The sequence below is a fragment of the Balaenoptera musculus genome, chromosome 3 (assembly GCF_009873245.2).
Source record: "Balaenoptera musculus isolate JJ_BM4_2016_0621 chromosome 3, mBalMus1.pri.v3, whole genome shotgun sequence".
In the NCBI taxonomy this organism is placed as follows: domain Eukaryota; kingdom Metazoa; phylum Chordata; class Mammalia; order Artiodactyla; family Balaenopteridae; genus Balaenoptera; species Balaenoptera musculus.
The window spans coordinates 74,625,038-74,637,347 of record NC_045787.1 but is presented as its reverse complement, the minus strand read 5'-3'; the positions used below and the strand labels follow the sequence as shown (position 1 = coordinate 74,637,347).

The window sequence follows — 12,310 nt, the reverse complement described above, 5'->3', positions numbered from 1 at the left end:
TTTGTTCTTGAGCTCATTGGGTGATGACAGGTTTGGCTGGGGAAAGAGTTTGGTGTCCACAGAATGGATCACCCTGCACACTTGATTTTTAAAATATTCCTCTGTTGAGGTTACCTTGTAGTGAGCATTCACTTGGGACACAAATATCTTCTCATCTTTTGCTCATTTCGCGAGGTCTATCCACATACCTCTTCTCCAGATTTCCTTGTCACCAATTTTCTAGTCGTGTTCCTTCCAAGTCCCTGACCATCCAGGCAAACAATTGGCCGCAGCCCGTGAATCATTATATAATCACATGTCTGGCCATATCTCTTTCCGAAGAAATGGAACAGCCAGGTGCACTGCTCTCAGTTCTGCTCACTGGGAAGATTTCTCTTCACCACTGTCATTTAGGGATATCCCCAAAAGGGGCTCTAATGCTTCAGCTGTCCACTTTTGGGTGGTGTCTGAATATCATGCAGAGCCATCTATAAACCAGACTCGAGTTTTTTCTTCTTCTGTCAACTGATGAGGGCTTAGGTACACACTGATGGATAGAAGGCTGTGTAGCAGCTGTGGAGACCATAGGCATTTGGGCCACTTCTTCATGTAACTTACTTTTGTCTTCAGGGCCTACTCAGTCCTGATCACATACATACCACTTCCATTTGATGATGGAATGCTATTGTACACAGCCAACTTTATGACTTGGTGGGTCAGTTAACACCTAGTTCATGATGGACAGCTACATGGTAAGTTGGTAGCCCGTGGGTAAGTGTTCAGTCTCTACTCAGGCCCAGTAGCAGGCCAAGAGGTATTTCTCAAAAGGAGAGTAGTTACCTGCAGTGGATAGCAAGGCTTTGCTCCAAAATCCTCAGAGCCTGTGCTGTGAAGGCAGAAGACTGATGTCCTAGCTTGAAGACAGTCATACAGAGAGTGGGAATTCTTACTCACCTTCTATTCAGGCCTTCAATGGATTGGGTGAGGTTCATCCATATTGGAGGTGGGGGGCAATCTGCTTTACTCAGTCTACAGTTTCAAATGTTAATCTCATCCAGAAACACTTTCACAGACACACTCAGAATAATGTTTAACCAAATATCTGGGCACCCAGTCAAGTTGACACATAAAATTAACCATCACACCATTCATCTGTCTATGGAAACTGGTTGCTCACGCCTTTTGGCTGCTGTGAATAATGCTGCTGTGAACAGGGGTGTACAAATATCTGAGTCTTTGTTTTCAATTCTTTTGGGTATAAAATGGTATTTTTATCCAGTTACTGCATATGCTTTGTTGAAGTTTAGAATTCTAGTTGCTAACTCACTTTAATCACCAGAGGCATGTTTTAGAAAAAACAGTTGTGTTACATCTGATGTGTATTTAGGTTATAAGAATTCAGTTGTACTGTGTTTTATAGGCGATTGAAGGGATTTTCAATGGAAATGTTTTATTATACTTGATTTTTGCCTAATCTACTGCCTTTGGAACCCAGTCTCTGTAAAATGCAGTTATATAACATTGTTTTCCTTTTACAAAGCAGAAAAATAATTTCTGACAATTTTTTTCTACGTGTCTTCTCAATGCTAATGAAATTTAAAAAAATCTATATCTAGTTCTCTAGTTGACAGAGGAGAAGCTTGAGGAATGCGTATTTGTTTAGTTGTTCATTTTATCATTCAAAGGAACATTTTGGTCAAAGCCAGAGCATATTTCTGTATTCAGAAGAGTTTATTCTTTTTATAAGGTAATGAAGAGAGGGGGTACACCATTTTAGAGTTTATACAGCACATAGAATAAAAGTATGGGGATTTTGAAAGAGTACTGAGTTAGGTATTGGGGAATAAATTTATTTTATTAACCCCACTTTACTATTAAGGTCTAATTTTGGGCAGGCCATTTTACCTCTCTGAGCTTATTTCCTTGTCTCAAAGACAGTGAAGATGATAACACATGCTACTACTTTATAGGGCTGTGATGATCAAGTGAGGAAAAGTATGTGAAGTCTTTAAAATGATATATAGATGTTAGATGGCATTTTATGATCTGAGCTGATAGAAAGAGAAAATGGATATTAGACATAATACATCTGCTTATGTATTGGACGGTTTTTGTGTGTCTGATTAAAAGGTTTCTAAGTTTTGAACTGTGGAAGATGACTGTGAAGTAAAGGAATTCAATTCATTGGAAGGAGAGAAGTGAGAATCTTCAAGCCAGTTTTTGATATTAAAAATCTTCTATTTTACTCTGTTTTGCAAAGATTTACATGTTGTTCAGAACTTTACTAATGAATCAGAAATTTGTCAGCATGTTATCTCTTGGGCCCAGTATGCATACTTTGTGACATTTTTTATTTTACTAGACAATTTGCAAACCTTTTTTTATAAACATGTTTGTATGTTGAAAATGGTACAGTTTTGTGTGAGTTGAGGTTTATTTGATACAGCAGTTTGAAGAGTTTTAAACAATGACTTTTTTTTTTTATTTACAAGTTTTTTGATGTCTTATCTTTGTGTCCTACGGAGAGAGACTAGAGACTGGAGGTAGACAAACTATTTTTTTCTCTAGCATATTTTTATGATCTGTACAGATGGATTTGTTATATCTCTGTAAGTGAGAGACAGAAATAAAGTGTTAACTCTGAGGTTCTTCTTTTGTTTAAAGGAAAGCGGGGACTGGTTTGCTATACTGTGTATCCGAGGAGCTCTTTTTCTTCGGGAACTTGAGTTAGATTGAAAAAAATCTCAAAATCTAAACTTAAAAAACAAAACAAAACACATCTTTTGGGAACTAAATAAATTTGAAGTTTATCTTTAATTTTTCCGAGTTTCCATATGACACTAAGATGACATATAGTAAGAATTTTTGTCTCATCCCATGATGATAGCCTAAAAGAGATCATTAAATACTGTCTACAGACTGATTTTAGGGCTGGGGCAGGGAAACTACAAGATAAGCCTGCAGCACCTTGTAGTAACAGGAAGTAAGGAAATGCTCAAAAAATAAAAAGATGAGACTGAAGAGCCATGACGACCGTATGCAATGTGGTGTCCTGGATGGAATCCTGGAACAGAAAACGGACATTAATGGAAAAACTGATGAATAATATCTGGGCTTAGTTAACAGTGATGTACCAACATTGGTTTCTTCATTTTGACAAATGTAGCCTTGTAAGGTAGGATGTTAACAATAGGGGAAACTGGGTGCAGACACTATCTGTACTATCTTCCAACTTTTCTGTAAATCTAAAGAGATTCAAAAATAAAATGTTTATTTACAAAACCTTGTTGACAGTTTTTTTTTATTATATATAATCAAATGATGTGAAGAATAAAAACTGTTTTGTGTTAGCCAGTTTTCTCCAGTTAGCATGTTTTAGTTTAATATTATGATCTTCTCCTCTAAAAGAATAATATGCTATATTACCATTATTTTTATTTTTAAGTTCCCTTATTCATAGTAGTTTCATTTATATGTAAGATTTAGTGACCTTTTAAAAGTCATATTAACATCTGAAACTTTTAAAATGATAGAAGGAGGTTGGTTAATAAGGTACAAATTAATAGCTGTATATTTTGAAAGGAAGAAGTTAATAATTTACCATAGTGGTACATAGGATCTAGGTTGGATTGTTTTGAGAATTATGGTTTTGAAAGTGCTTATGTTATACTGATACTGTACTTCATCATAATATAGCACTTTGGGAACTTAAAAATTTAATAATCTTATCAGTTAAGGCAACACATAAAAAGTAATCTAATAGAATAAAAGAATACTTAAAATAATTTAAAATATAATCTTTATTAACTATGAAAATGAATATAAATAAATTTCATGTAATTTCTTTTCTAGATTTATTATCTAGGATAGATTTGGATGAACTAATGAAAAAAGATGAACCACCTCTTGATTTTCCTGATACACTGGAAGGATTTGAATATGCTTTTAATGAAAGTAAGTGGTGTATGCTATATGCAAGATTTGTTTAACAATGCTAATAGGGCAGATATTATTTGCTACTTTTATTTGCTAGCTAGAAAGTTTTATGTGTTTCTTTTGAGAATAATGTCTTATCCTTCCATGATGAAGTTCTTCAGTCAAGTAATAGAACCAAGTAATAATTTCCCATAGTTGTCAAGTCACTTAAACCAACGAACGTGAATTGGATTCAGCTTATGTATTTTCAGTCTTGAGGGTTCAGCTCCCTTGTATCCAGCTGGAACTCCCAATTAAATTATGTAGAAACATGCTACTATTTCACATGTTATTTAAAATGAAATGACTGGCAATAATTATCTGTGACAGTATTTTAAAGCATAATACTCAATTCCATGATCTTTTTAGGCAACATCCTTATTGTAAAGTTTGTTAATTAAGTTCTGAATAAAATAAGCTTTGCACTTGGGATTTGGAATAACATACCATAGATTGCAAGGATGTTTATGGAACAAAGCGCAATGAAACCCTGGATTAATAACATTGTAATACTTGAAGGATAATGTTATTACAGGCCAGGTAGCATTTGAATCACAGCTTTCTACTGTTGCGCTGCATTAACTAAATTGGTGATCTGTCATAACTGTGTTTTTTCAAACTTTTACATGCAGTTATTTTATTCTGTTCACATTGACGATTGTCATACAACATACAAAAAGTACAAAAACCTAATTCATTTTCTGATACCAAGTCAGAGCCAAGTTGCAAAAGAGGACTGTACAGTAAGTTACAAGAAGAGTTCAGGTGTCCTGTACAAATCACACTGCCTGTCGCATGATGTATTTAAAGCTGTACATATTGCCACAGGAGAATGTCTTGTCTTTGCAGTGTCCATACAGTTCCTGCTGATGAGACCTCCTTAGATTGATGTGTCTGTACAATATCAATTATAGGTGTTAGAACTTATAGTGACAGTCTCTGTGTACTAGAATATTAAGTGAGTTTAAACAGAGCATATTAGAAACTTTGATCTCTTTTCTGATACTAATTTTCATGTTTTTTAATAAAGGCTATCTTATGGCAAAGTGTGTGTGAGTAGTACTATTTTGTTTTTAAAAGAAATTTTATAATTTAATTAACAGAGTCAAAATTGCTCTGAGACTAATGTTGCCTCTGCCCCTCTGAAACAATTACCAGACTCCTCTTTCAGAACAGGGATTGGGGGAGTGTGTTGGTAGTGCGGGTAAATCATAGAACTATGTTTGCTTTATGGCTAGAGGATATCAGTTTTCATTGAAGTCTATCTTTCATCTTCCTTGAACATTTCTTAAAGGGAGTGAAAAACAAAGAAGCAATACACTTTTCTCTCTCACTTTCCTATCGGATACATTCATACACACATCTTTGCTTACATTTTTATACCCTTGCATGCACATGCTCTGTACTTACACACTTTCAGACACACCTACACCTTTGCACGTGCATGTGTACTTACACATGAATGCATATGGACCCTTGCACACACCTATCATTTATTTTTTAAATATCCTGGACATTGTCTTGCCATAAATATAGACTTAACAGTATGAGGCAAAGATTCTTGCATTCCAAGGAGAGAATGTTACTTTTATGGATCTTATTTTTAGCATGATACAGTTCAGGGTTGAATTCAGTGTGAATGGTGAGTACTTTTTCAAAGAGGTGAGGTTCTGAAACCAGGAAACTGGTTTCAGTAGTAAACAGCTAAAAGGGCAGTTCTAACTTAGTATCTCCAGAGACTTTTTTTTTCAGGATTTATAATGCAAAAGCTTTTATGAAAGCTTTGAATTGAAACTTTCATTACCTGATTGAAGAAGCTTCTACATTTTCTAAAGAATTTTAAAGTTCTTAGTTGGGTAACAGAAGAATTTGGATACAGAGTTCACCCTAAGGAAAAAAAAATTTGTAATGAAGGGGAAGAGATTCTTTTTACCTGCATCAAACTGATACCTTGTTCTTTCAAATCACTGTACCTTTTCAAATACTCTTTGTGTTCAAAATGCCTATTTAGCCATTCTCCAGTTGTTGGAATTGTATAAGGCCTAGCCCTTGCTTTGGAAGATGAAGGTGAAGGCTTTTCCCCTTTTCCCTTCCCCACACTCACTATACCTCGGTACAGTATTATGAGGAAGCACACTTTCGTATCACCAAAAAAAATAATTGGACTCAGCAACAAACTGAGTTTGAATCTTGTCTTCCATGATAGCTGATATTTATTATACTCTTACTACATGCCAGGAAGTGTCCTAAATACTTTCAATTTATTAATTCATTTAGGCCATTGATAGCTTATTTTGGGTCTTAGACTCCACCACCAATCTGATAAAATATATGGATACACTTCAGAATAACGTGCATTTGGGTATACACAGGAAATTTTACAACTGATTTTTGGGGACTCTAAAATAAAATATCCTAAGTCAGACCTTTGACAGTTGCTGAAGAGATTTTCCAAACCTTTGAGAAATACCAAATTTGCAAATACAACTATAACATAAGTGATCCAGATTATCTTTTCTGGTTAAGAATGCTTACTTTCTTTGCATCTTTACCTTCTTTTCACTTTTAATACTAGAGTAGCATTGACATGTATACACTACCAAATGTAAAATAGATAGCTAGTGGGAAGCAGCTGCATAGCACAGGGAGATCAGCTCAGTGCTTTGTGACCACCTAGAGGGGTGGGATAGGGAGGGCAGGAGGGAGACGCAAGAGGGAGGGGATATGGGGATGTATGTATATGTATAGCTGATTCACTTTGTTATACAGCAGAAACTAACACAACATTGTAAAGCAATTATACTCCAATAAAAATGTTTTAAAAAATATAAATAAAATAAAAATAAAATCAATGAAAAACAAAAAAAAACAAGCAAACAGAAAATACTAGTGCTGATAGTTGGCTGTTTTGATAGGGCTTATTTTCCCTAAAGTATCAAAATCATTATCACTTTATGAGAATTATTATGTCCAAAATGAATAGAGAATTTTAAAAAAACCAAACCTCTCTTTGAGATGTAGTTATAAGTATCTATATCTAACTACCTAAACTCACTATCTAGGTAAGTCAGTTCCCTGCACACAGCAGTCTCGTAGAAAATACATTTAAAATTTTAGTGCAGCAATATTATACATTACTGTATGTCATGTACCTTTAAGGTTGCTTTAGTCAAACTTCCAAGTGCTAGATTTGCAGATGTCTTCAATCTACTTGTATTGGTATGCTAAATGGGAATTTCCCTGTCCTAGAAAGAAAACTGTAGATGTACCTTACAATTTACATGGCATCATCTGACCATAAAAGAGTGTTATAATGATCCAATGCAGTGTCTCATGTTGAGTATTAAAGAACTTTACAAATAAGGATTAGCCCTTATTTTATATATTAAAAATACCCATTTTATATGTAGTAAAACTGATTCATAAAAACAATGAAATAGTTTTACTTAGAGTAGTATATTTCCTGGCTTTAGTTTCAGTGCCATAGCTTTTCTTTCAAGTCTTTCTTCACTCTTGCATGTCCTCATTGGATAAAAATCAAGTACTAATAACTCCATTCAGCTTGACCATGTCCCTCTTCTGCCCCTGAAGTCTTCCTTGTGCCTCATTGCTCTTAGGATAAAGTCCAAACCCAGTAGTTTGGGCCTTCTACTATTTGATTCCACGTGTCCTCCAATGTTGTGTTATTTTATTTGGCTCATACTCTTTTTGTTTCTTTTAAACTGGGTTGTTCACCATTATTTGAACTTGCTGTCATGTTTTTTCAAAATTCTGTTTATGTTGTCTGAGTAGGGGAGAGGGAAGGTGTTAAAGCACTTGGTCTGTGGTCTGTTTCTCTCTTGAATACCAGGGGAATGCTTCTGGGGAAAGAAAGAAGACAGGTGGCCTGGTCTGTGCTATGAGGAGAATCCTTATCCATGGAGTGTTTTGAGCAGGATAACTGGTTTGGCATTGCTTATGGTTAAACAAACCTATAATCTGTGGATATGTAGGGCATGTTTCTCTGAAAAATATCACATGAGCAGTACAGCTCTCTGGCACATAAAGTAGAATTGTTTTATAACCAGCATGTTCACCCATGTGTTAGGTAACTCATGTGCCCCCCTTAGAGACATCACCTGTTCTGGACCAGAGAGTGCGATCCAGTGAGAGGAGAGGCCCTGGGAAGACATGGTCAGGCTGTTCCAGACCTGCTTTGCCTGTGCCTCTTGATTGCTTGTACCCTTGAAGTGATTAGTAAAGTTATTAATTATCAATAAAATCTCTGAATTGTGTGAGTCTGACTTGACAGTCTAAACCTGTGTTGGCTCACTCTCTCTCTCCAATTTCCATTTTAAATCTTACTTGTATTTCAAGGCCTAGTTGAGAAATTTCACTAAAACCTTCTGAACCTATTCTAGCCTCTAGGCATCCTTCATTTTTCTAAACTCCTTTTAGACTTCATTATCTATGTGAATTGCCTGTAGCAGTTTTTAGATTGTTGACTTAACTTCATTCTTTTTTAACTTTCTGAAAAGTTGCTTAACTTTTAAATGTTTATGATGTTACTCCTCAGGTAGCCTCTAAGCTTAAGAATGGGGACCACGTTCATGGCTATAGCTAGCAAAAATCCTCATACATTGTAGGCCCTCAAATATTGTTAATTTGCTTTGGCTTAGAGAAACAAAGATCAAAGACATAGCATTTGAGTACTTGGGGTCATTCTTTTATACTATGTATATGTTTGCATCATATGGATATTTGAAGAAAAAGATCTGATGAAAAAAATGAAACTGTTCTAAGATATTTTAAATTTTTATTAGACATTATTTATTATACTTTCCATATTATTATAAATGTACTCTGAATCATAGCAATATTGTTTGTTTGTCTTCTAGAGGGGCAGTTAAGGCACATAAAAACTGGGGAGCCATTTGTTTTTAACTACCGGGAAGACTTGCACAGATGGAACCAGAAAAGATATGAAGCGCTTGGAGAGGTATGGTCATGTATACAACTTCAACCTTGTGTTTTTCCAATTTTAAATAGTCAGAATAAAGGTTTTGAAGCTGAAGCAGTACATGCACTCTTTCTACAAAAAAATGATTAAAAACAGTTTTTGCATTTTTTGTTTATTTTTTGTGGTAATGCTAGAAACATATTTTCAGTTTAAAAGTTTATGTTTTTACACAAATATATCCTTCCCATGACCTTAATATTTTGTAGTGAGTCGTTATAAGGGGAACAAATTCATGCTAAATTTTCTTTTTTTAATGTTTTTAGGAGGTTGAATCCTCTGCTGTGCCAGGAAGAATAAGTGTTCTTTTAAGTGCTTATCTAAAACAAAAAACAAAAACACAAAGTGTTGCCTGTGTTAACTATGTGAGGTGATGCATGTGTTAATTATCCTGATCTTGGTAATTTTTCTACAATGTATAGCAAATCATCTTATTGTGCACTTTAAATATATACAATTATAGTTGTCAATTATTCCTGAAAGTTAAAAAAAGTACTTATGTATATGAAGAAGATTGATATTTGGCTAATAAATTGGATATAACCTACTTAACCTTTGACTTGATAAAGGATTAGGCCTTGTGAAACATTCGATACCTCACATGCTACCACTGGTAGGAACCTTTGAAAATGTCATTTGTCATTCAAGTGAATGTTTTGTTAAAACTCAAAGTTGTACTCATTGGTGTTATATTAAGTATTTTCAATAAAATGCATAGGGACACATTTGTTTAGTGCGATAACTAAACAGCCACTTTACTTCTATAAGGAAAAGCTGAAAGTTTTATTTCATTTTTGGCTCTTTAATAAAGTAGTCAAAATTAATTATTTGGTTAAACAGTAGCATGAAGAATATATGAAATTTAGTTTATGTTTTCCGGGAGACAATTTTCCTTGGATCTCTTCATTTCTGCACATGTCTGAGCAAAGACATTGGCAGCTTTTGTTCTGGACCATCTTTTTGAGGATGTCTGTATAGGAAACAGCCTTGGAAGATAGAGATTGTGTCTTCCTCCAAGGCAGAGGGCAGATTTGTTTGTGTCAAGGTACTGTCACCTTCCTTTCCCTACTAGTGGCAAAGGATGAGCAGATTTGCTAGCAACCCCCTCGTAAGATTGGGCTTCATAAGTTTGAGGTTCCACAGCCATGATACAATGTCACTATGTGCTCAGCCTCTACCCTTGGCGTATCAACATTGCCTCTTTGGCATTTGAGGGGCAGGAGAAACAGATGAAAACATGAAGCTCATGCTGCTTGCTGTAACCTAAGTAATAAAATCCTTTGTCTCTTACCCAGGAGTCTAGTGTCTTCTGGCTGCAACCATGAAACTGTAGCGGGCTAACTTTTTAACGTGCAACTCAGAGTAAAATCACAGACTCTTGAGAGTTCTTGACGTTGTTCTCCAGCATTTGTAACTTAACTATATTTAATGCCCTGAATGATTTCTGCTGTCCATAAAAAAAAGTTTGCCTAATTCCACATGACTTAATTATGTGCTGCAAACTGATAGTATTTTTATTATAGAATATCCATACTATATGGCCTTAGAGAAGGACTGGGATTGTTTGTTTGTTTGTTTATTTTTAATGGGGATTACATTTTACTCTTTTCCATAAGCCATGTACATTTGTTCACTTGGATAGGTGCTGTTCTCCAAACATACCTTGGCCTTTTTGACATCTGCATCTTTTTCAGTCTCAATCTATATCCTCCAACATCATCTTTATCAAAATCTAAGTAGTGTGTCTTATTAGATATTCCCATGTGTAAGTGATTCCTTTCTCCTGAGAGCTCCTACCTAATTCTTAGGACATATGGAGGGTCACAAAAAATTTTTAACCCTCATAGTCAACTCAAGACTTATGTCACTATAATTCTGAAGGTTCTCGTATAACTGTCTACAGTTCCTAGAAAACAAATAAACATCATGTTTAAATTCTAGAAATATTTAGTACTTCATATTACCAATAAGATCTCTAGTTCCATTAAGGGAGAACCTGTGAAAAGCCTCTCATCCACAATGTCCTAGATGTAGAAGCACTGAAAAATCTCCTTTCTCCTCAGTGATGGATAGGACGGAATTCAGAAATTCTGAGTTTATTGCCTGGGAGCCTGCCTTAATATACAGCTTTGGATATGCTTAAGATTTAAGTTTTAAGGAAACGAATTTTGACTTCAGCCTATAGTCTAAACCAAAAGCCCTTCTGTTTTCTTAAGTGTTTTCCTACTGAATATTGAATTTTGTCTTGAGCTGAGAGGTACTATGTATGTTTCACAACTGCTGTTTTAGTTTATGTGTATTTCTCTCTTAAGGAGATTATTATAGCAGTCATTCAGTAGAAATTGTTTTTAAGACTTGCTCCTGAAATGCTCTATCATTTTTATGTAAATTAAACTTATTGTGTAAGTAAAATAAACTGAGATGTCATTTTCTTTTTAGAATGCAGCACCATAAGTACACAAAAGAATACTCTTTACCTTCAAATAGTTACATTTTTGTAATCAAACAAATGCTTTTGCTAATATGTATATATATATTTTACTGTCTACATATAGCTTGATAAAAACATATAGCCTTTAATAAGTTTGGTTAATTTCTCTAAATTTAGAGATACTTTCAGTTTTAGGGAGAGTGGTGTGAAAGGGTAATTTTCAAAATAGAAGTCTTTAATGTATGTACATTGGAGCAAAAGGCCAAGGAATAACATCTCTGGTAGACTCAGAAAGACTAGAAAGGCTATCATGTTACGTAGTAAATAGAATGGTAAAAACTCAGCATGTAACTTGTCAAATTTTTCAACTGTCTCTTTCATGTCAATACTGAATTATTATTAAATGGAGAACTTGTAATCCAGCAGAAATTCTAATGAAAGATTTGATTTCTTGCCTAATTTGGGTCTTTGCATTTCCTTTGATATTTGTTTAATTCTTTAAAAATTAATAAATGGTCCATGTGCTTATTAGTAAGAGGATAGCAGTGATTGGATAGTCTTACAAGCTTGGCTTTTTATTCATGGATAGGATCACACTTCCAAAAAAAAGAAAAAGTAAGGGCATAATTTTTTTTCCTGGACCTAAATTAGTAATATGTCTTGTAAAATAGTGGAAACTTACTGAAAAATATTGCATCTAAAAAAAGGAATTTATTGAAGAATGTCGGCCAGCAGTGTCTTTTGGGGTTTTTTCCAATGGCCATATTTAGGTACTTGAAATAGGAGCAACTAAAAGTAAAGAATAATAATATAAATTATTATTTTAATATTCAAATATTTGAATATAATGTGATTATCTGTGTATAACTATTACCTTCATATAAGGTGAAATTCTCACATCTTATATTGGCTATCAGGAGATCTGGGTC

General features: G+C 34.5%; 1 protein-coding gene across 3 annotated transcripts in view; it reads left to right on the top strand.

Annotated features, from left to right (window-relative positions):
- Nucleotides 1-12,310, top strand: part of FAM172A (family with sequence similarity 172 member A) — a 421,563-nt gene that overhangs the window by 36,871 nt on the left and 372,382 nt on the right. For all 3 annotated transcript variants that reach the window (XM_036846745.1, XM_036846746.1, XM_036846747.1), the window contains 2 exons: nt 3,832-3,933; nt 8,832-8,932. In XM_036846745.1, the coding sequence (XP_036702640.1) occupies nt 3,832-3,933; nt 8,832-8,932 (203 nt within the window). The remainder of the gene's footprint in view (nt 1-3,831; nt 3,934-8,831; nt 8,933-12,310) is intronic.